At 32.2% G+C, this 24,467-nt stretch overlaps 4 protein-coding genes across 4 annotated transcripts; all 4 read left to right on the top strand.

Moving 5' to 3' along the window:
* Positions 1-395: 395 nt before the first annotated feature.
* On the top strand, positions 396-1,751 carry LOC113511732 (integrator complex subunit 12). The gene is made up of 2 exons (XM_026895440.3): positions 396-991; positions 1,232-1,751. The coding sequence occupies exons 1-2, from the start codon at positions 566-568 to the stop codon at positions 1,529-1,531; spliced, it is 726 nt and encodes a 241-aa protein (XP_026751241.1). The 5' UTR covers positions 396-565; the 3' UTR covers positions 1,532-1,751.
* Positions 1,752-6,408: 4,657 nt separating this feature from the next.
* On the top strand, positions 6,409-15,908 carry LOC113511952 (doublesex- and mab-3-related transcription factor dmd-4). Its single transcript, XM_026895683.3, has 6 exons — positions 6,409-6,651; positions 8,380-8,554; positions 13,295-13,468; positions 13,803-13,897; positions 14,716-14,884; positions 15,436-15,908. The coding sequence occupies exons 2-6, from the start codon at positions 8,396-8,398 to the stop codon at positions 15,730-15,732; spliced, it is 894 nt and encodes a 297-aa protein (XP_026751484.2). The 5' UTR covers positions 6,409-6,651; positions 8,380-8,395; the 3' UTR covers positions 15,733-15,908.
* A 1,922-nt stretch (positions 15,909-17,830) lies between these two features.
* Positions 17,831-19,669, top strand: LOC116413571 (protein THEM6-like). The gene is made up of 3 exons (XM_031913519.2): positions 17,831-18,124; positions 18,725-18,939; positions 19,198-19,669. The coding sequence occupies exons 1-3, from the start codon at positions 17,986-17,988 to the stop codon at positions 19,450-19,452; spliced, it is 609 nt and encodes a 202-aa protein (XP_031769379.2). The 5' UTR covers positions 17,831-17,985; the 3' UTR covers positions 19,453-19,669.
* A 187-nt stretch (positions 19,670-19,856) lies between these two features.
* On the top strand, positions 19,857-23,553 carry LOC113511702 (protein THEM6). Its single transcript, XM_026895400.3, has 3 exons — positions 19,857-20,136; positions 21,860-22,074; positions 23,233-23,553. Exons 1-3 carry the CDS (start codon positions 19,995-19,997, stop codon positions 23,461-23,463), a joined length of 588 nt encoding a protein of 195 aa, XP_026751201.1. The 5' UTR covers positions 19,857-19,994; the 3' UTR covers positions 23,464-23,553.
* Positions 23,554-24,467: the final 914 nt, after the last annotated feature.

The following is a 24,467-nucleotide window of genomic DNA, read 5'->3' as shown; positions in this document are numbered from 1 at the left end:
TATATAGTAGTAGTTGTATACCACTATGGATATTCATTTATTTTTCTTTGTTTTTTTTATATAGTGTTTTTATTGTAATGTTACTTGAAAAGTTAACATGATTTTCAGCGTAGTGATTACTTACTTTGTGGTGGGGTTTTAATAATTATATATTTAGTAAGTCTAATAATAAGTAATAATAAATTTAGTAAATTTTCAAATATGATAAAATGAAACCAGTTTATCATATTCGAAGATTTTAAACAATAGAGAAGCTATTTCTTCAACAATATCTATCGGTAGGGATATTCTAGATAGAGCATATTTTATGAATTATGAATATTATTTCTTCTATTCTATTGCTTTGATGTTCCTTGATTGTTGCATAGATTAATTTTCCAGTTTTATCAAAATATGTGTCAGTGCCAACTTCAAACAGTTTTTTTTCAATATTCTCGATCTCATTTGTATTTGCTTGCATTTTTATCTTGTTAATAATTTTTTCCCACCCTTTTTAAGTACTCTTCAGTAAGCTGATGTAATTTAATTATTGAAGATTTTCGTCAGTTGCTTGTATTTACTCAAAATGTCTTCAATTGATTTTGATCCAGCAATAAAACTTTGTTTAAAGTACTTGCATTCGAGCTCTCCAGATTCTACAGAACAGTTAAGGTTGACTCTTGATGATTACATTCGACAAACATATGGTAGCGCCAAAACTTTAGGCAATGTGCTACCTAAAAAATACTTGAATGAAGAGAAATTGGAATCCACCAGGTCAAAGCATAAGAGTGAGAAGAGCGCCAGTAGTAAAACTATACCGATCCCGCAACAAAGTCCACAGCAGATTCAAATACCTGAGCGGGAGAATGATGATGGCTCTGTAATGGATGGAGAATTGGCCTTTGATCTTTTGGAGGAAGATTTAACTTGTGTTGTTTGCAGGCAAATAGCTGTGCAGGCTGGAAATCGCTTAGTAGAATGTGATGCGTGCCATGCTTTGTACCATCAGGTAAGCTACATCTTTATATTTCATTTATCAACTTCTTTATATTTAGATATTTTGAGTTCACCATTTTCATTATTTGTTTGAAAAGATTGGAATTAATAAACAATGGTTTGATAACAAGTGGATTTAAACTCATAACTACTGGGGATTTTAACTATGTTAATAAATCATTAGTTTACAATACTTGTAAACTTAATAATGTAGTTTTTTAAACAAAAATGTTTTATTTATTATTGTCCACAGGATTGTCACAAACCTGTTATTAGTGATAATGATATGGGGTCTGGATGGCAATGTGCTTCATGTCTTTCATCGCAAGGTTTCACAGTTGGATTTTCTAGTAAGACATCATCAGGCTCTAAATCACCAACACGACTGTCAGACTCTACGACACCTGTCAAAATATCATCATCAAGTTCGTCATCCTCTTCACCATCTAAAGTGGTCACACCTAGCATTAATATTATATCAGCAGACAAACGATTGCAAATTATGAAAAAGAAAGCAGCTAAACAGCATGAAAAGAAGAAAAGCTCAAAATAAATGAGCTCATATTTAATTTTAAGGAATAATTTTTTGATGAATTTTAAGTTTGTTATAGTAATAACCAATAATAATAGGTACAATTTTTTTTGTGTTTCCTTATTTGCAGTTTATGAGAGTATATAGCAGTAGTTTCTCATCTTGCTTTCTGTGTTGCAGTTAATTTTTTTCTAAATGTAATGTTCGTTTTTATAGTAATAAAATATGTTGTGCAAAGTAAGTTTGTCTAATTGAATCTATTTATTTAACCATCTAAATAAAATGGGTTATGTGATGTGTTTACAACAGCTTATAATTACTAACATATTTAATAATATTAATAATAATTTGTTCAACATCTTTGTAACATTATGTGTAACTGGTTAACTGATCATATTAATATACTATTTATTATTAACTCTATTGAATTGTAATCCTAAACATCAAGAAACCCCCAGAAATGATATAATCATGGTAAATATCTAAATCATTATTAATTATCTTCTATAAATGTTACATTATTAATAATGAGGAATGAATTTTGATTAATTTATAGTGAAAATAATCAGTAGGCACTAACATAAATAATCTTAATGCTAGAATTTGAAATGCTGTTTATATTTTTTGCTTTGAACATTTGTCAATAAAATATATATATAAAATAAGAAATAAATTTATTCCTATACTTACCTATTTAATTATTTTTCTTATTTTTGCACTTGTGCTGACTTGTTTAATGATGATGATACTTGATTTTGCATATACCATGTCAGGTTTGATGTTGTTGCATTATATTAGATGATATTACGTTCATTGTTTTTATTTTGGCACAATATACTGGACAAATATGTAAATGCAAAAATAAGTGTTACACTACAGAAAGAGGAGCTTTAAATTTTAATCAAAGACAACTAAAAATATCTATTTTTAAGAGCATTCATAACTTTAGCTTGACGAAGTATGGCAACATCAGAATTAACTACTTATACATTTTCAACAATAATAATTTTCAATGTTTTTGAATGATTATTTAAAAAGTCATAAAAAGTGCTCTGTTAGCAAATAAAAACGTTAATCGTGTAAAAATATATTTATTAAGCTGTTGCTGAAAGGTTGGATTGCGATGGCAAAAAAGTATTTAAAATATTCCAAAGCAAAATATGTAGTAGGCGTAAAGTTTTAAGTGGTTTTATACGTAACGTATTTTATGACTAATTCTTTAGTTCATAGACAGCACTTTTTAAATCAACTCGAAACATTGAATTCATCAATTATTATTATTATTATGTTATTTTGATTTTTTTTTCTCAACGTATAGTTGGCTTTATTGCTACGAGTACGGGCTGGCTGCCAAGTATCTCGTAGATTGTACAAATAATTAATTTTGATTAGATGTTAAAAATCGCCGAACAATGGAACAGGTGTTTAGTATTATAGACTTCTGCAGTTCGATGTAAGTGTAGCACGGAAGGTCAAGTGTTCTAAGTGATAAGTGTAGCTGATTCGGGATTACTCCTGTAGTAGATAGGACTATTGGAACTATGGTTGCGGATTGTAAACGCCACATGCGGGTTATTTCGTCCTTTAGATCTGTATATTTTGCCAGTTTCTCAGCTATGGTGTTCTGTACATTGTGTGTATTTGGGACTGCAATATCGATAATATATGCTTTGCGATTAATTTTATCTAGGAGGGTAATATCAGGTCTATTATAATGTGTAGTTTTATCTGTCAAGATAGCACGGTCATAGTATAATTTGTGTGTATTGTTTTCAACTATTACATCATAAATATACCCCATATTTATAGTAGGGTGTGTATGTTTCTGGTATAAGTTTGTATTTCTGAGCTAATTTTTGGTGAATAATGTTGGAAACCTGGTCATGTCTATATTTGTAATCGGTCTGTACTATGGATTTACAAGCTCCTGTAATATGCTGTATGGTCTCCGAATTACTGTTACATCGTCTGCATAAATCTGTCACTAAATTTTGTTTTATAATGAATTTTTGGTAATTTCGAGTTTTGATCACTTGGTCTTGTATGGCAATCATAAATCCCTCCGTTTCCGGGAAAAGAACCCCACAATTTAGCCATTCATTCGACGCTACTTTATCGACGTTAGGTTGGCATAAATCGCTGTAATGTCTCCCATGGAGGGATTTATCACGCCACTCTTCTATTTTTGTTTGCATGTCTGTTTGCTTTTCATTATTTTGTGATTATTATTATCGGCGGGGCACCAGTGAAGGATGACAGGTGAGGATGAAGCAGGTCAGTTAGTCCATCGTGACGAGTTCAACAAGAATTGTTCACGATGGTTTCCAGGGGGAACCACGTGGAGGTCGACCTAACAGGGCATATTGCTGGCAATAGGACTGTCAAACTCCATTGCCAACAATCGATTTCCCCGGGGACTACGTTCAAGATATTATATTTACTTCTCATGGGCATATGGAACATGTTAAATATGCATAGGTACTTTTGTAAACAGTAAATAGTAGATAGGTACAAAAAATTGCTGTACGTTTCTGTTTCAGCCATAGATTTAGTATAACGTACTACGTACAGTGGCGTAACAATAGGGTGGCAGGGCTGGCAAAATGCCACGGACCCCCGACCCAAAACGGGCCCCGGCTGAAGAGGCCGCAAGCTCAGAATTGTTTTTTTACATTGTATTCGTACCTAAGTACTTTATTTTACTTGAAAAGTATTTTTTTACTGATAAGGCCCCATCAAAAGAATTTGCCACAGGCCCCAAATGGTATAGTTACGCCACTGATTACATACTAACAGTTTAGGTACTTTAGACCACGTAATCACGCAACGAATGGGAGGAAAGGTATTGCAAGTAATAGGTAAGTAATAGGGACTAACGGCTATATTGCTAACAATATACACTAGCTAGTTCTCTTTTTTAATAAGTGGTAATACAACGGCGACCCTGACTGTGATATCATTATATGCTGGCGGGTCACCATTGAGAGACGATAGACCTTCAATTATCCTCATAAAGCAGGTCAGTTGGCCCACTGTGTTCTATTCAAAAATAAATTAACTAGGATTGTTTCAGGAGGAACAGCATGGAGCTTGATCTGATAGGGTATCTATATAATAAATAAAAATAAATAAATAAATAATGCTAGCAAGGGTGCAGTTACGCCCCATTACTAACAATCTCTTTCCTCCTAGTCTGGTCAGTTAGCGCATTATGTCGAATTTACTAGGAATTAGAAATTAACATACAATGATTGTTTCCAGAAGTTTGACCTGATGGGATATATTGTTTGGCCAATAACGATGTTTTTTTTTTGCTTAGATAGGTTCTGGATTACAGATACATATTAACCTAACAACTAGTGATAGAGGGGAAAAGGTATTGTTAGTAATGGGGTTTAACTGCCCTATTACTTGCAATACACCCGTATATCAGGTCGACCTCCATGTGGTTCTCCCTGAAAACCATCGTGGTTAATTCTTGTGCAATTCGTCATGATGGGCTAACTGACCTGTTTTCATCGTCACCTATCGTCCCTCACTAGTTTTTCGCTAGCGTATACCGTTAGCGCAGGCGGGGTGACCATTTCATTATCACCCATTAAAAAAAACCAGTGACAGGGAGGAAGGGATTGTTAGTAATGCGTACTACCAGTCTTATTGCTAGCAATATACACTGTCAGGTCGGTCTCCACGTGGTCCCCCCTGGAATCCATCGTGCTGAACTGCCCTGCTTTTTCATTTTCACCTGTCATCTCTCACTGGTGCCCTGCCCGTGTATACCATTAGCGCGGGTGGGTATGCCATTCCATTACAAAAAAAAAAAAACAACTAGTTACTGTTAGTAAATGTTGTTACACCATACCTACTCGTTATAGGCCTTAAGTATCGTACATGGCTCAAGTGGCTCTCTATCCATCTTAGTCGCAACTGGCATATCTTTTCCCTTCTTTATTCAATTCTTTTTAATCCAGCTACACCCCATTATCTAAAAGAACGTTTTTGTATTTTTTGGATAGAGCAATTCTTATTCTTTACGTAGTATTGACAAGTTCCAACTCAAAATTCCTACTCATTCTTCTTCTTTCTATGCCAAATCTTTTTTTTGTGTGTGTTAAATAAATAAATAAGTTATATTTTAATATTAATATGGATGCAAATAAACATACGGTCAGTCTTATGGTAAACGGTTACCGTAGTCTATCTATAACAATACCAGAGATAATAATAAGCGCACGTTGCCGATCTTACAGAAACTTTATTGTCTTTTTGAAGAATCTCATGCTATACTGTCTAGAGTAAAATCCCGTTCTTTATTTTGTTTTATCACATATTTTGCAGTCTGTTCAAAGTATTGTTTGAAATATTCAAAATACTTACTCGAAATAAATTAGTACGTATGCAATATGATTAACGGAAAATACACCTATTGCTAGCCGTTTCATTTGGCTTCACTCGTGCGAACTCACTAAGTTTATTCCTGAGAGAATATGCTAAATCCTTCTCCTATTGTTCATCTATTTTACATAAGGAAACTGTGCAGAATTTTATATCAGTGAGTTTTTTTTCTAATAAGGATACTCATAAGTATAATAGGTACAGTTACTATATTCCTGACTACTCACAGATTACTACGTAACTTTATCGCGAAAAGAAACCAAATTCAGGAAAAAAAGCTTCTCGTTGAATTCTAATGTAACCAATCCCGAGAGCGTTATGTTGCTATTGGCGTATTTCCATGGAAGGGCGGTTCGGTACAGCCCGGATGCTGCATCAGAATGTAACAAGTTAAAACTAAATTGAGATTTATCTGCATGGATATGAAGGTTATTTTCGCGTATAGCTATTGTGGTATGAGGGCGGAATTATTACGCCTTTCATTTTAACATTTTTTTTATCAAATCTGCTTTCATGATACTAGTTTCAGGGCGGAGAGATGTGTGGGCGGTATTACAGTGTTGCAGTAATTTTAAAAGTGAAGTGACACATTGCAATCATTATTAAATGATAATGCTACATACCTTGATAATAAACATTTGTGTTATCTAGAAAGACCTGTTGAGTGTTAATTTTATTTTGATAGTCATACATACATATTTTGAATATTTATAAAGTTGTTTTGATAATTTGGTTGGTAGTGCAAGGTAAGACATCAAATTGTCAGAGTACTTACTATATCTGCAATTTTTATTATATATATTACATAATGAAAATGAATGATTTACATTACATATTTAATCAATATTTTTCTTTTTCTAAATACATTATCTTTGTAAAAATGACTATATATCTATAAAAACCTACCTACTACAATCTCAGTTAGTAATTTGCGATTTTTAACCGACTTTAAAAAAAGGAGGGTCTCAATTCGGTTAGATTTTATTTGTTTGTTATCTCTTAACTCCGTCAGTTGTAAACTGATTTGTAAAAATCTTATTTATCTGAAAGGATATACTTACAGATTGGTCTCATAGAAATTTCATCAAAATCGGTTTAGTAGTTTAGTTTTTAGATTAAAATATCTGGGGTAGTCAGCGTTGAAGTTGGTTTTTATGTGGGATACATTTTTTAATTATTAAAACTATAGGTATATACCTTCACGGTTTTATACACTGTAGGCATAGATATATCTATTTATATTTATTTAATCATAAGATTTTATGAAAATGTTGTTAAATAAATATCTAGCTATGTAATTTTCAATATAGAAAATACGGTCATATCAATTAACTTATTACATTAGCTTCATTATTTCCGCAATACGTACTCGTTTAGTTGTGTACCTATGAATACATGCGAATGTTCCTAGAAAGAACTCTGTGATACTCAGTAGCATGAAGCATGGTAATTAATGAAATTTATTGTTAAATCTTTATTTACTTTTTAAATAAAAGGGTCTCGCCGTGTTTCCTTATGAAATCTGCACTGGCGTCTTTGTTGACACTGATGCCTTTAATATATTGCTAGTTGTTAGAAATAATTTATGACCAATTATTATAATAAAATAATTTCGGTCTTTTAAATGTTTTAAGATACTTTTATAGAAAGTCCTAAATTATATTGTAAGAGAAAATCTGTCGAAGGGAGCTCATTAGCTCGTATAACTGGTACAAGTCTCAATCAGTATCGGCTCACCATATTACGCCTACTTATATACAATTTTTTTTTAATATGTTCCACTCATCACACATCTTTGCAATTGTTATATATTACTGTTAAATATGTATTGAATACATGCATTTTTTTGGTCGGTGTACCTCAAAAAATAGCCACTAAAAATAACCCCTTTTTTTCAATATTTTTTTTTCCTTATAATTATTTGGAAATTTATAAAAAAAAGTAAAGTTAGTTAGGAGCTTTCATGTCGCTTTTGTTTTATTCAAATATCTATTATATTTTTATAGAAAAATAATTTAGGGTTGCAATCCTCATTTTCCATAAACGAATAGGTAACGTTAGGGATTTGATAATTGGTCAAAAAATATTTTTCAAAGACAGTTTCAAAGACAATAAGTTTTCAAAGACACCAGTGCAGATTTCATAAGGAAACACGGCGAGACCCATTAGAATGGTAAATAAGATGAACCTTTTAACAGAAAATACGAGTAGGTATTAATCATTATATATTAATCATCATAAATTAATAATTAAGTAATAAACTATGTTTTTATGCTACCATAACATGTAATTTTACTGTTATAAACGATCCTAACTTTTTATAATTTCTCAAACTTCAAAGTGGAACACAGTACATATAAGAGGTAGAGGTAAAGGTACATATAAGTTGAAGACATTTGTTTTAATTCACCATCTGGTAAATAATTAATAAAATCCTGTTTAACAGTACTTATTATATTTACTCGTGTATTTAGGTACATATTAAACAGTATGAATAACGGACGTGCACGGGTACCGAAATGCGCGCGATGCCGCAACCACGGTCTCATATCAAGCCTTCGGGGACATAAGAAGGCTTGCAGTTACAGATTGTGTCAGTGTCCAAAATGTGGCCTCATTAAGGAAAGGCAGCGCATTATGGCCGCTCAGGTATGTACCTGGTTTTTAATAGAAATTGAATTTTTTAGAAAGTTGATGGCTACGGCTAGAGGTGTAACTACTTATGTTTCGTAAGTATATATGTTTGCACCTACTAAGTTATATCTCCAATTATTGAAGGTGCTGATGGATGATAATGATAGTGAAAAGCACCAGGAATAAAATTAAAAATTAAGATAAATTTAGATTAAAAATAGAATTGAAATTAGAATCCTTACACTGCTACGCTAATGGTATCCTACTTGTTGCATTTTTTTATTTCAGTTTTAAAATTTTGAAAGGCAAACAACCTGACGACATACTTACCTGATGAAAACTAGTAATCGTTGTCTATAGACATGAATAGTTCTGTGAGATGGTACTCCTCAAGTACCTATTTCCATTCGTAATGACAAAATTTTTATGCTTCCATATCTTAATTAATTATTACTAACACATCACTAAAATATATATACTATATAATTCATATTAAAATGGAAATAGTTACAGCTTAGCGGACTCAAACTTTCTTTAATGGCTGATAAGGGAATGGTAAGTATGATAACCCCCTTTGCGCTAACGGTATATGCTGGCGGGTGTCATGGAGCGATGATAGGTGGGTGAGGATGAAAAGGCAGATAAATTAACCCATCATGATGAATTGATCTGAAATTAAGTAAGTACTATAGTTTCCAATTGCAACTGTGAGGAATTTCTGTCATGGAATATTGTTAGCAATGGGATTGCTAGTCCATATTACTAACAATTGTTTTCCCCAGAGAACAGAGATTTGTTTATATAGAGACACTTCTGTCCCACTCATATTTTTGCTACTTTTCCCATGACAACAACTTTTTGGCATTACTGTTATTGAGGATTAGGACGCCAAAAAATATTTCCTGTATGTAGGGTGTGTCCATGTGTGTAAATTGAAGTGTTTTGTGCGGAATATCTCTATGTCATGCTTAATGAGATGTTTTAATCAAGTGTCTAGCGTTCGCAAATTTCCAATGTATTCGTCTAAGTAGGTATAGATTTGTACTAAAATGTAGAAATTTCTATAGTTTAAAGTTTATTATTGATGCTATTTACCTATAAAGAATCATGATTCCTATCAAATTGTGGTTCTAGTCATTAAAATATCATTGAAGATTATACTCGTAAGAAGGTGAGGGCTGATTTTAAAAATATTTCCTTTATATATAGAAAATATATATAAAGGGATTAATTTTAAAATATTAATTTTTAAGTTGGGTTTTTTACAAACTTATGATTATAAGTAACATTGGATTATATTTTATAGCATATAATATTTTTAGAATGAAATATAAACAAAACTTTTATATTTCTTGTCTAATGGGGTGAAATTACAAAATTACCGTCCTTTTAAGCCTTTTCAGCCATTGAGAGTCAGGGTGAGACGCTCGCTATGGGTCTTGATATTGCAAAGGCTTTTGACCGGGTCTGGCGTCGGGGTCTTCTATCTAAACTGCCCTACTATGGACTTCTTGACAGCCTTTGTGAATGGGTTGCCAGTTTTTTTGTCCGGCGGATGCATAAAAATCGTTGTTAAAGGTTGCTGCTCCGAAAGCATGGACATTAACGCTGGTGTCCCGCAGGGCTCTGTGCTATCCCCGTTGTTTCTACTGCATATTAATGATATGTTGTCCTTAGGTGACATTCATTGTTATGCGGATGACAGCACTGGGGATGCCCATTATACGGGTCGTACCAATATCCCTCGTTCCATCGTGGAGGACAATCGTGAACAGCTTGTATCTAAAATCGAGAGAACGTTAACTAAAGTCTCCGATTGGGGACGACAAAACTTAGTCCACTTTAACCCCGCTAAGACACAAGCTTGCGCGTTTACCGCTAAAACAAACCCATTTGCTGTGGCTCCACAGTTCCAAGACACGTCTCTTAACATCTCTAAAAGCGGGGGGAAAGGGATTGTTAGTAATGGAGACTGAGAATCCCATAGCTAGCAATATACCCAACCAAGTCGACCTCCTCGCGGTTCTTCCTGGAAACTATCATGGTTAATTCCTGATGAATTCATGATGGGCTAACTGGCCTGTTTTCATTCTCATCTATCACCCTTCACTGGTGCTCCGCCAGCGTATCCCGTTAGTGCAGGCGGGGTTACCATACCATTTTCACCCATTAAAAAAAACATCTCTAAAAGCATTCAATAACTCATATCAAGGATTCTTGGTGTCGATATCTCTAGTGATGTATAATTCCGTGGCCACCTTGAAGATAAGGTGAAGCTGGCATTCAAAAAACTCGGTGTGCTCAACAGAGCAAAGCATTACTTCACGCCGGATTAGCAATTAAAGCCCTACAAATCGCAAACACGGCCCCACATGTAGCATTGCTGTCACTTATAGGCGGGAGCACCTAAATATCAGCTTGAACCCTTCGATTCGTTGCAACGACGAGCTATGAGAATTGTCGATGATCCCAGACTCACAATCGGTATCGAACCCTCAAGTCTTAAGAGAGATTTTGCATCACTCTGCGTGTTCTACTGCTTGTACAACGTATTGTGCTCAGAGGAATTGTTCAGTATGATGCCCACAGCCACTTTCTACCATCGTACGGCTCGCCATATACAGGGTGTTCATCCTCATGTCCTACAGCCTCAATGGTCGCGTACTGCGCGGTTTCAGAGATGTTTCCTCCCACGAACACTCAGGTTGTGGAATGAGCTCTCTGCCGAGGTTTTTCCAAGAACCTACAGAATGGGGTTCTTTAAAAGGGGGGTAAAGAGGTTTCTTCAGGGTCGGCAACTCACGCGTTATACCTCTGGTATTGCAGGTGTTTATAGGCTACGGTAATCACTTACTTGTATGCTTGTTTGTCACCTCAGTGGTATAAAAAAAAGAAGTGTCCTGAAGTTGATCCTACATATACATTTAAACAAGGTTCAGGATGTGAATTCATAGAAATTGTTGTTATCATATTGAAGAAGTTATGATATTTTCGAGTCAAAAACATTTGATTTCTCAATTATTTCATATTGCTTCGAATTTTTATAAGGGAAATGAAAAATCTAAAAATGGACATTATAGACCTACCGCATAATAGAGTGATTTAGATACCGGCGATAACTAATTCTAAAATAACATGCAATTTAGAAGCGTTAATGTGTTTTAATGTAGTGAAATCGAGAACAGCTAATGCGGCGTCTCAGTTTATTTAAACAAGTGGCACGTGTTTACCGTAGACGCCGGATGAAGCATCGATCGGTTTACACAGTAATGCATCGCTGTCGATGTCTCAGCACTTTTATCCTGAATTTTAAATGCATTATCAAATCATGTTCTTACATAGGTAATTATTGTAAAAGTCTATATGCTCTGTAGATTTTGTTAAGCGTAAATATGTATAATAAGCAAACGCTAGTCTCTGTGGTAAATAAATTAAATAGGTACCATACCTAGATTCATCTAAATACGTATCTATTTATATAAAAATAATTGGTTTAAAACATAGAATAGGTCTAAAAATTGAAAATTTGACGTGTATTTTATATGTCATCTTTCATGTAGGAAGCTATCGAATCTGTATTTTGCTACCAATTTTTAACCGATTTCAGAAAGAAGAAGGTTCTCAATTCGGTTGTATTTTGTTCGTTACCTCATAGCTTCGTTAGTTCTGAACCGATTTGTATTTTTATTTTAAAGATTATTCTTGGAGATTTGTTCCATAGAAATTTTATCAAAATCGGTTCAAGAGGTTAGTTTTTAGATCAAAATAACTGGTTTTCTCACAATTGCAACGTCGAAATATACTTTTTTATGGGAATATACAAATTGTTAACAACAAACACAATAAAGGTACAATATAATTCATGTGACGTAGTTTAACTATAGTTAGGCTGGTAATCTATTAACATAATACCAACAGTAGAGAAAACTTAGTATTATGCGATATGGTATAGATACGGTTGTTATTTATTGTGTACTCGGATTGAGTTTTGTTTATATTTCCAATGAAGCGACGATCTCGCCTGGGGACCTAATAGAGCCCAACGTGGTGGCCGACGGCTATGCAGGGGTGGCTGCTCAGCAAATACAGTTACATCCAATGTTTATCATTGATTTTCCGCTAAATTAATTTAACCACATTACTATTCCTTACATTTTATTCTCAATACTATATTATAGATTAGTTTTTTTAGGTGACGTTTTTAGTTATGTTTCATTTTATAATACTTTAAGTTTAACAAGATTCAGTTTTTGATTAAGATTTTTATTTGTTTTGATTATCACCATATTGCTCGAAAGGTAGCGCCTACCAATAATTTTATTAATACTTGCATATACATAAATAAGACACAGTTAATATGAATAATATGACTAATAGGTTTTTTTTTTTTTTTTTTTTTTTTTTTTTTTTTTTTATAGAACTTAGAATGGCAAACAAGCTGACGGCCCACCTGATGGAAAGTGGTAACCGTCGCCTATACACATGAGCAGTACCGTGGACATAACAGAGTATACTGTTTCGCCCATGATACCCCCCATGCGTTGCCATTCCTGAGGACTTAGGTGTTATTCCTCTGTATATTCACGCCATATCCCACCCTTCAAACCGAAACACAGCCATGCAAACACAACTGCTTCACGGTTGAAACACGAATGGGACAGAGGTAGCAATCGACTTTTGTACAAAGTCTCCCTCTGGTAGGTAGTTGTTGAATGTCAGTAACAACATGAGAGAACTAAGACATTTGATAAATAGGTGGCGCTTAAAAGACAACAAGCGGCTGAAGATAAAATTGCTTTACACTTGGCTTCTGTCGAAAGTGGGACTCCGTTAGAAGCTCTTCCTCCTGGTCGTATTTACGGAATGCGTGTAACCGCACCATGCCCTAGCCCTGGTCCTGAACCTGACTCAGCTGCTGATGATCAAACGGTATTTTATTTATATTTAGTATTTAGTTAATACCAGCTATATTCTATTACTTTGACTTCATATCTTAGGATAAAAAGGATCTTATGTATAAATTTAGGTCATAGTCAACATGTGAACTAAATACCATCTTAAGCATTTAAGCACAATAACAAAATCAAACATCTGTACATTTAAAACATCATGTCATCGTAAACGTTTTGTATAAATAAACGAACATGAATGATGACATTAATTAGTATAATAATCGATTGAATAATTAAGTAAAGATTCTTATTCCTATGTGATATTAAGATAATAATTTTTTTATTGTGAATTTGTCTTATTTCCTATACAGCCGATCCATATAGACAGCGAGACTAGCGACTCTCTACCGGATTGTTGTAGCACCTCTCCAGACTCAGCGGGAAATTCTTCTGCAACCGCACGAAGGTTATCTCATTTCTCAATATTCAGCTTGTTTGCGTTATCTGTTAACGTCTTAAAAGTTTAATCAATTCTTATGAAATTTGGTAACACTTACCTATTTTACCTTATATAGGATGAAGAAGAATTAGGTTGCTATTTATTTTGGCCAGTATATATCTCTACATGTATTTAAAATAATAAAATTTTCATCGTGGCTCCGATAAAACTGTTTATAACACTTCTTCTCCATCCAAAGGTTGCTTGGAAGGGGTCGCTTTTAGCGATAAGGCCGCCCATTATTTTCTCAGTGTGAACATTTCTTGTAATTGTTTGTATCTATTTATAATACGTTAGTATTGTAAGCTTTTGGAGGAAACAATAAAAAATATCTATCTATCTATCTATATACATATATTCTGGTAACTCGGACGAAGCTGCGGATAAAGCTAGTAGCGTAATAGTTGTAAATATTTACTTAAGTACATTAATTTAGTCCATAAATCAGACAATTATTTAATTGTATTGTGTCCATATCTGGAATTAAAGTATCGAAGTGATTTCTTAAATACTGCTCTGCGGGACGGTTATTTATAACCTAGTTTATTTTTAGCAAAGAAATAATAAATATATTATAGTATTTCGTCATGGTGGTATTACTATCTTAACTTATAAACGTCAATGACCAAGAATTAAAATCTCACCGACGCTAAAGATGTTCGTAATTCTTCAGTGATAGAAAATACCTTGGAATACATTCAAACTTGTTACGTGAAATTTTTCGAATATTATATGGATAAATAGTATGTATGTAGTAGTATAAAGTACTTTTTATTTTGAAATAGAGTTGGTGAAACTGATGAAATGGCAGAAGCTGAGGGGGCAGTTAGTACTGCCGGTCTTGAAATGTTAAGGAAATTGTTCCCGGGCAAGAAGCGGTCAGTCCTCGAATTGGTGTTGCGTCGCTGCAACCACGACTTACTTCGCGCTGTTGAACATTTTAACGCTACTCATGTAAGTAAATACTCGTACAAAAATATAATTTTGTATTTTGAAAAAAAATTTAACATTCGCCATTACTATATGTAAATTAGTTTGTCTTGGTAGACAAACAAATTTACATATAAAATGTTTTTTTTGTGAAAACATTTTTTGACGGAATTGATTTCTAATATAAGCTTTGAGACTGTTGTGCGATAAGTAGAAATTCTAATATGTTATAAATGAAAGCTAATGTTAGGTATTTAAAATTTCTCGTGATATGATATGCCTAATAAAATTGATAATTTGTGCCAATAATAAACTGAACATTATATTCCGGTCTTTGACTTCAAACATCAATCCATTGCCAAAAGTCAATTTATAATTGACTTTTGGCAATGGATTATAATATTGAATTTATAATTTTTAAAAAGCTAAATGAGCTTTTTATTCCCTGTGTGGATAATAAGGTAATGATTTTTTTAAGTAATTAATTAAAATTTTTTTTTATACTTGCCTTTAATGATATTAGGTGTTCTGTATAATGATAATAGACATAAACATTTACATGAACCTTTTCGTAGGCTCACCGGGATAAAGTTCCGACATCATTCGGAACAAGTTCGAGCTTCGACGCTTCAGTATCAAGTACCGAAGAGGTAGAATCTAGGTGGTCTGCATTTCGTCCTGTGGGACCGCGAGCTCCTCTACTACCTGCTCTAGTTATGGGGCGAGTATGCGGCTCGGAATGGCTCGTACCACTACCAGCACTGCCTGCTCTCTCCACGCCGCTACTATTACCACTTCAGCATCCACACCAGACGCCGGCACCGTGTAATCCTTGTACACCCGATTGCCGACAGTGTAATTCACATCACTGATTAAAAAATACAAAGGTAGAATTTTATGAGTTTATAGATACAAACATTTCTGTTCACCGTTACATTTATGTTATAATTATTTATCAATGACAACGCTAAAGAAAATTGTATCTAAATATTAAATTGCTTTGCATTCGTATCAATGCGGTATTGATTTTATGCTAATAAATTTTAGAGCTCAATTTATAGTGTTTTTTTATTATAGCCCTGCGTCGTAACCCAATGGTATACTATTCCAGTCTAAATAAAAAACGGTCGTAAGTTTGAATCTGAACGATACCGAAATCTTTTTGTTATTTTTAATTTCAAATTGAATCAACAAAAAAATTTATGATGAAGAAGAAGATCTCATAGGTGATAGAAAGCAATGATAAAACAAAATAAATCCGAAAGAGATATAGCGGTAGACACGTATTCTGCCACTTTGGATTCTAATTTGCTAAACTAAATGTGGACATATCATTCACGATAAAGGCGACAGTCGACACTTGCATTTGAATACCCATTAGAGGGGGAAGAAGGGATTGTTAGTAATGAGGACCAGTAACCCTATTGCTAACAATATGCCCTGTCAGGTCGACCTCCTCGCGGTCCCCATGGAAACCATGGTGTTCAACTATAAGTGAATTAATCACAATGGGCTGACTGACCTGCCTTTCCATGCTCACCTACATTCCTCGCTGGTGCCCCGCCAGCGTATATCGTTAACACAGGCGGGGTTGCCATACCGTTGTCATTTATTAAAAAAATACCCATTAAGAGTTATAATTGTGGGTATATAATTTCCTCTAAATATGGTATGCGTGGGGAAAGCAAGAAGTTACACATGTATAAATAAACTTATTTACATATTTATTATCTATTCTGTTTGTTGATGACATATTATATATAATACTTAGGTAGGCACGTACCTATATTTTATCTATAGTTATGTTAAAGCAAATCAATAAAGTGACAGGTTTGAAAAATAAACCTTAAATAAGTTAACCACACAAACATAAACAGGACCCCTACGCCTACAGCTATTATCACAGACAGTTACAAATCCGTGACAACACTCTAAATTAGGACCGACTGGACTAGATTGTCTTTTCCCAATTTCATTTTATTCCCTGTCCATTTATCTTATTAGATAAAATTTATAAGGTAAGGTAGGTAAGGTTGCTACATCATTGGAATGCTTATTTGTCATCCTAGTGTCTTAAGATCGAGTCCTAGTTTAAATACTGACCTAAACAACCCACAGGGCATATGTTAGGCACAAGGTTTTCACCAACATAACTATATTACACATGTAACTGATTTAAAAGCAATACATACCTATACAAATTAAAAAATATTTGTCACGAACTTGTCAATTAAGCATAACTCGTTAGATTAGATAGAGTATTGAGTGTCAAAAACGGGTCAACAGAGCAAGTAATCCTTAAGTCAAGTTTTAGCTAGCCAATTTGACGTTTAACTAAATTTTTGCTTATATTTTTTAAATCACATAATCGCGCTTTTTTAATGTGGTAAGTAATTGGATTATCAGATATAAATTAAAGTATTCAGCAAATATAAGTATTATTACGAATTGTTTATCTAGTTCTTTCAAATAATTTGAACGAACAATATAATTTTACATTTTATCAACTTGTTCTTAGTAATAAATGCATATTCATATGCTAACCTTATGCACGCACATATGAATAAAAATGTTGACTTGTTTTTAGTGAAGCATTTGTATGGAGACCCTAACTAAATAGTCTAAACTCGTTAAAAAACACTAAAAATAAAACGCGGTTAACTATAGTTGTCACTGTAAAAATATTAAACGCCAATAAACCAAAATATCCCATTGAAATGTGAGGATGTATCGTGTAATTACTAGTAACAGTCTTATTTTTGTTATTTTGACCAATTTATTATATATTGTCGTAAATTATGTCAAATTCATAGTTTACCATTTATTTAGATATTTCGATGTAATAGATTTTTTTATTATTTTTCTGTTATAACTTATACATTAGAGATAGTGAAAATATATAATTAGAGTAACGGCAAAAAATCGCGTTTACCAGTGTTATTATAACTGTCTAATGAACTACAAGTTGTACTGACTTGTCATGATTATTCTTTAATTTATTGTATAAGTTTCTACCTTATTTGCATGTACTTGTAAGTTGAATTACTGTTTCTTTAAACATACCTATTCCCGTTTCACAATCAGAATCTACTTGAAGTACCTAGGTTAATTTACCTCACATCAAAATGTTGTGCTTTTTGATACCGTTAATTATACTTTTTATTATTTTTGATATAAATTATTTTGTGCGTACTTATTTCACAGTGTTAAGTGGTAGAATATATCAAAAAACAGTTCCTTTAAATAATATCACGACCATTTATGGTAAGTGTAATTTGTAGTTTAAACATTATACTCGTATAAATGATGATTTATTTTATTTTTAAGCTACATCCGAAAAGGTGTTCACAATTCCTATTTCGGACCGGGAATGAATGGTGGGAATGGTGAACATTTAGTTTAAATTAAAAAGCGCTGTATTAAAAAGTGATGAGATACATCACTTAAACTACATGCGTAGTTGTTTGTTATGATTGTGGTGACCTTTAAATGTTACTTGTTATTATATTATATAAGTATAGTAATTAAATATTACTTGAAAAATAATAATTTTCGAGTTACTAGCCTCTTATAAATGTCGCTATCAGAAATGATTGTAAAAATGGCGACCGATTACTATTGAGGAAAAAAATAAAACTTTTTTTTATGCAACTTAGAATGATAATGAAATTGATATCAGACAACTGGCAACAATATATATAGTTTATAGAGATAAGTAGTACGGACAGCATAGAATGTATTACAATTATTAGAAATTATCATATACTATATGTTTGTCTACCTACTCGTATTGTAAAGTGATATCTGAATTTAATATTTAAATCATCAAAGTATAGGGTTCTTATTCTGCACGTTTCTTTGCAGGTTTTTGTAGTTTTCATGATTGTGATATAAGATTCCGGCATCTTCGTTTGGCTAGGATACTTCGCGAGATAGATTTTGCAAGATACCATTTTTATGATCGTACTAGAATATATCATCGCAGTAGGGCCCTTAAAATAAAATCTCTACAAGGTTGTACCCATACAATATGCATAAGGCCTGTACATTTGTTTTCATTTTATAAAATAAATACAAAGGTACGTAATATACTGTATATAAATGATAATATTATTAAATTAGTATTTTATTTTGTTGACAATGATGCCACTTTATAAAGCTGACGTCATATATACATGTATATAACCGTTACATTTTTAAATGATAATTAAGTGTATCTTAAAATAGTTTTGAGATATTTATGGTATATATACAGTGACAATATATAAATAGATATTTTATTATCTCACATATATGTAGGTATTTATTCTACACAAAAGATGTTGATTTTGTTTCAGCTTATTTACTGGGACAACCGATCATTATTTTTTGAACACGAATTGATAACAATACCCGACGGAAAAATACGATACTCAATAGTATCACGTCAATATGCTATTGGGAAGAACGGAGAATCTTGTGAATTGCTTCTCGAAAACCTGCCAGGATTTGATAAAAGACCGAACTGTCCAGACTACATTAACGTATGGCTTCATAGCATGAATATAACAAGCACTAAATTGAGAAAGAATATTGAAGAAGATAATAAGTAGATAGGTAATAGCATTATCTATGTGGAATAATAATATAAGCCCATATAAGTACATGTATAATTATTAACTTTAAGATAAACATATTATAAGAAATAAAAGTAATAATAATTTTATGCATACGGTACAACAAGTAAAATAATACATAAAAGTACATAAAATACATAATAAAGTACATAAAAGTAAAATTTGATTCACAACCCAGAATTAATGTCGTAGTATTGTAATGGAGTCCCAAAAATATACAAGTAGTTTCCTTTTGAAAGTCATTTAAAATTCAGTTAATTATTATTCCATGCTATTCGAAGTTGTATAAAGGTTAACTTTTAAACTTCAACTTGAATTTAGTTCCGAATAGAATGTGTGTATTGTGACAAACTTCAAGATGGTAAACCGGTTCAGTGACTCCAGCCTACTAACAGTGACGTTCATAATATTGTAATATTGTGGAAAAGGCCGTATCAGGTGTCAGTTACTAGCATTCACCTTAAATTTAATAATAAGTATATATACATTTATAAATATAGTAATATTATATTAAAGACATGTACTGTATTATTGCGACAATCGTAGCTATCGCCTATATATTATGGGATGTTAATTATTTCTTACGTATTGCCTTTACTATAGGAATTGGAAGATTGTTTTCGAAAAAGTGTGGTGTTAATGACACCACAACTATTTATGGTAAGTTCCCATTTTTTTATATATAAAATATCCATTATGCGCAAATGATTTTATAAGAAATAATATCAAATAGGGTATGTATGTAATATAGATTAGGAAAACAATGCAAATTTATCGTGAGAAAGTAATTAAACAAGATATTTTTGTTTCCTTTGCTATGGGGTCAAAGAATTGTGCTCAAAATTTCAAAACAGGACTAGCTACTAATTGAAGTAGGATTATAGTTATTGAGAGTAGTAATCATATTATTACGATAGAGTTTCTATTATCCATTACTGAATGGTTTTTATTCCAGTTTAGAAATTCAAAATATCAGAAATCATTACAATTAATAAAGCATTTGTAAACATTACAGAAAAAAACAGGCTATATAATGTATATGTAATATAGATTTTATAAATTTAGAAAAAAAAATACAGACATAATGTTATGACCATGTTATGACGTTCAGTTTTCAACCATACCTACTTAATGCAAAAATAACAATTATAATTATTAGCTGTCTATTTATTATAGGAAGCACAATAAATATATTTGCATATATTATTCAATATTAGTATCTGTTCAGAAAACAAAACGGTGGTGGCGACGGTGGTGGTATTGCTCGCAAGCTGTTTGATTAAATATAAATAATCAATTAGAATGTCATTGTTTTATTGAAGAGTTTTATAATAATTCTTGATATGACCATCAAGCATACCACATTAAATTATTTATTGTATTTTTTTTTGATGGGTGAAAATGGTATGGTAACCCCGCCTGCGCTAACGGGATACGCTGGCGGAGCACCAGTGAAGGGTGATAGATGAGAATGAGAACAGGCCATTTAGCCCATCATGATGAATTCATCGGGAATTAACCATGATAGTTTCCAGGGGGAACCGCGAGGAGGTCGACCTGGTTGGGTATATTGCTAGCAATGGGATTCTCAATCTCCATTACTAACAATCCCTTTCCCCCCTACTTATTGTATTAAAACTCATTAAACAGGTAATTATAGGCATAATTACTATTTAAATAGGTACCTAATAAGTAACAGTATTGTAAGTATTCGTATTTAGTGAAATGAATAGGTGAGTAATTAACATAACAAAATTATGACGCAAACAACAAGTAAAAGCGAACCATATCCCTATGTTATATATATATGTCTATGTTCAGTAGTGGACTATTAATGTCTGATATGATGATAATAATATACTTATGTATTATTAAAACTTTATATATGGTATAATGTAGTACCTAGGTACCTATATTATATCATATTATTGTATCAGTAGACGTCCTTACTAATTAAATGTGAAAGTGTTTTTGTTGTTTTTGGCACCTACAAAATTTGACGTACATGTAGTAGGTATTATTTATTTCTGATGTTTATTTTTTGTTCGCACTTATGTATTTATTCAGTAAATAAAATATTATATATTAGGAGGTACTTATTACTTAAATATTATGGTAAACTAATAAATAAATAATGTAATAAGTTATAAAAATTATGATACGTGAATTATAGTGTTACCATATAGGTAATACTGTAACTTAAGATCCTTAGGTATCATCCCTCACTAGTACGAGTACACCGCCAGCCTATAGCACAGCTAATAGCTGAAGCTGGGTTACCATTCCATTTTCTTCGTTTACGTGTGATCGAATAACAACATTCTAAGATCAATATACATATATAATAACTTTAGTCTAACCTTTAAAATTTATACGTGTTCAGGTTTTTGTACAACACAAGATGTGGACATATTCCTCAGGCATATGAATAATGCTCGATACGTACGAGAGCTGGACTTTGCGAGATTTCATTTTTATGACCGCACTGGTATCTATACAAATATAAAAGCAGTTGATGGACACGCACTTCAAGGAGCCTCCAGTATACGCTACAGGCGAACTATTCCAATTTTTACTGCGTATAAGGTGGAAACAAAGGTCAGTATGTATTTAAAATAAACTAACTACTGCAGATTTCATTATTCCGTAAACTCTTTAGATTTTTTTCTTTGTGGAACATATAAGAAGTTTTAATTTCCTATAATTACGTAAATTTGACTTATGAAAGTCTGATAAATCTAAATAGTGTCTGGCAATAAATTTTAAGTAAAATAATTGCGGATACATTATAATAACAACTTATTAATATTTTTATACATATTAAGAATTATTTGTAACAATATTTTATTTTTAATTAATTAAAATAACTGAATGGTAAAGATAAAATCCATTTGTCGTGGCCAACTCACTTCTATTACTTTAAAAAATGCTCCAAATAATAAGCATACTCGACATTTTAGTTGATTTTGTAATATTGGTAATACTAAATAAGCTGTTGATTCATCTGATACAAAATAGTGCCTTTTGCATAGACATGAATAGCAATTTTGGACTACAAATACATTATTCCACCTAGAAGATTCATTGGCCATTCTAAAACTTTGATTTTTACTGTCTAAGATGTAACCAACTTAATATTTTTAATTATTGTTTATATCGCGGCTTTGTTCATGGTCGTATCGTAATGTCAAATAGGCTATAAACTTCCTTAAGAAATAACAAATGCGAAAAGTATTTTTCAAATCCAGCTGGTAGTTTCTGAAATTAGCGCGTTCCAAAAACAATTCTTCTGCTTTATGTCTTAATATATAATAATATAATATAATATATATATATGAAATAATAACTAGACGATGTCTGTACATGCTTTTAAGAAAAATGAATATGAGGGGTCTCAGTAAAGGCAACAGAAGCTAAAATAATATTTTTTTAAACATTTAGTTTATATGTTTGTTCCAACATCACGCAAAATTAATGCAGCAAATTGGATGTAGTTTTCACAATTATATTACATTTGAAAAACTGGTGTATAAATAATCTTGATTTGCCGTCTAGAAGTTTATTTCATTAATTTTCTTACTTCCACGTTTATGAAGTAGCGGACAAAAATGTAGTATTAATATAGATTTATTAGTCAAATTATTATAGTCAAACATTAAATGCAAGTATTAACCTATAACTATTTAGGTAGGCATATAAAATATATTTATTTTTGTATATAATTTACATATAAATATTATATTTTTTAATTTACAGTTAGTTTACTGGGAAGATAAAACCTTGTTCATAGAACAAAAATTTATAACGCTAAGCGACGGCTTTGTGCGTGCCGTTGTACTCTCAAGACAAAATCTTGTTAACGTTGACGCAGCGACACTTTTCAAAGGTATACCAGGCGCTGATAGAAAACCAGAATGTCCCGAAGAAATTAAACATTGGCTCCAAGCTATTGAGGTCTCGAGTGCTAAACTTAGGAAGAAAGATTAATAATATTTTGTAATTAACATTATCATGGTAAAAATAATATAAATTATTTTTGTACTTATTTTTTAAATAAAAGGTTGTGGTTAATCATTAGTCATATTTTGTTTTAAAAGACCTAATTAAAAATCTTTTGTAAACACATCTGTTTGAAACGTACCAAGTGATATTAGATCTCATATTACGCTTCGCAGCAGTACTCTCCCTTGTCACTGCTACGGCTAATGTTACTGTTTATACAACCTGCACATTATGGGTAGAGTTTTTAAAAGCTACAATCGAATGTGTATCTTATTTCTATTTACTATAAAATGAAAAATGTTTTAAAATTTATTTCATTATTAAAATATACCTACACGTGTCAAAAAATACTTGTGGTAGAGTGTGCAATTCTTTATTCAAACTGAAATGCAGCAATGCAAGACCAACTGTTCGATGGCGTAAACAAGTGGGACAAAGATAGTAGTTTTATTTTGGTAATGGCAAGGGCTATAACACATCTTTAGACCATTGTGTTATGGCATATCCTTACGTTATATAGATAAAGTATCTCCATACAAATGCTTCGGGAAAAGCGGGTCTACTTTTTCATATAATTTTGCGTGATAAATAGTTATCAATGTTTCCTGTATAACTTCTATATTTATTTTCTTTTATAATTCTTGCATCTTTTTAATGCGTAAAAACTTAAAGTGCGTAAGTATATAGAACACATAAAAAAACGAGTCAAGTAATTAGCTGACAAAAATTCGACTCGTTTTTGAGACTTGATGCTCTATTTATATAATCTAAGGGTATTACCTATAGGCCGACGTATAATTAATTGGGTATTCATATTTGACGTCATGGTAGTGTTACGGATAGTTATGATGCTAAAAGCTAAAGTAAATGTGTAATTTTTTTAGTATACGACAAATAATAGTAAATAAATAAATAATGCTATCTAATAAATGGGAAACTGAAATTTAGATATCGAATATAGATAAAATATTAAAATTTTAATTTTGTGT

The sequence above is a fragment of the Galleria mellonella genome, unplaced genomic scaffold, assembly GCF_026898425.1.
Source record: "Galleria mellonella isolate WM207_F2 unplaced genomic scaffold, CSIRO_AGI_GalMel_v1 utg117, whole genome shotgun sequence".
Taxonomy (NCBI): Eukaryota; Metazoa; Arthropoda; class Insecta; order Lepidoptera; family Pyralidae; genus Galleria; species Galleria mellonella.
The sequence above is the reverse complement of the archived record's forward strand: the minus strand, read 5'-3'. Positions and strand labels throughout refer to the sequence as shown.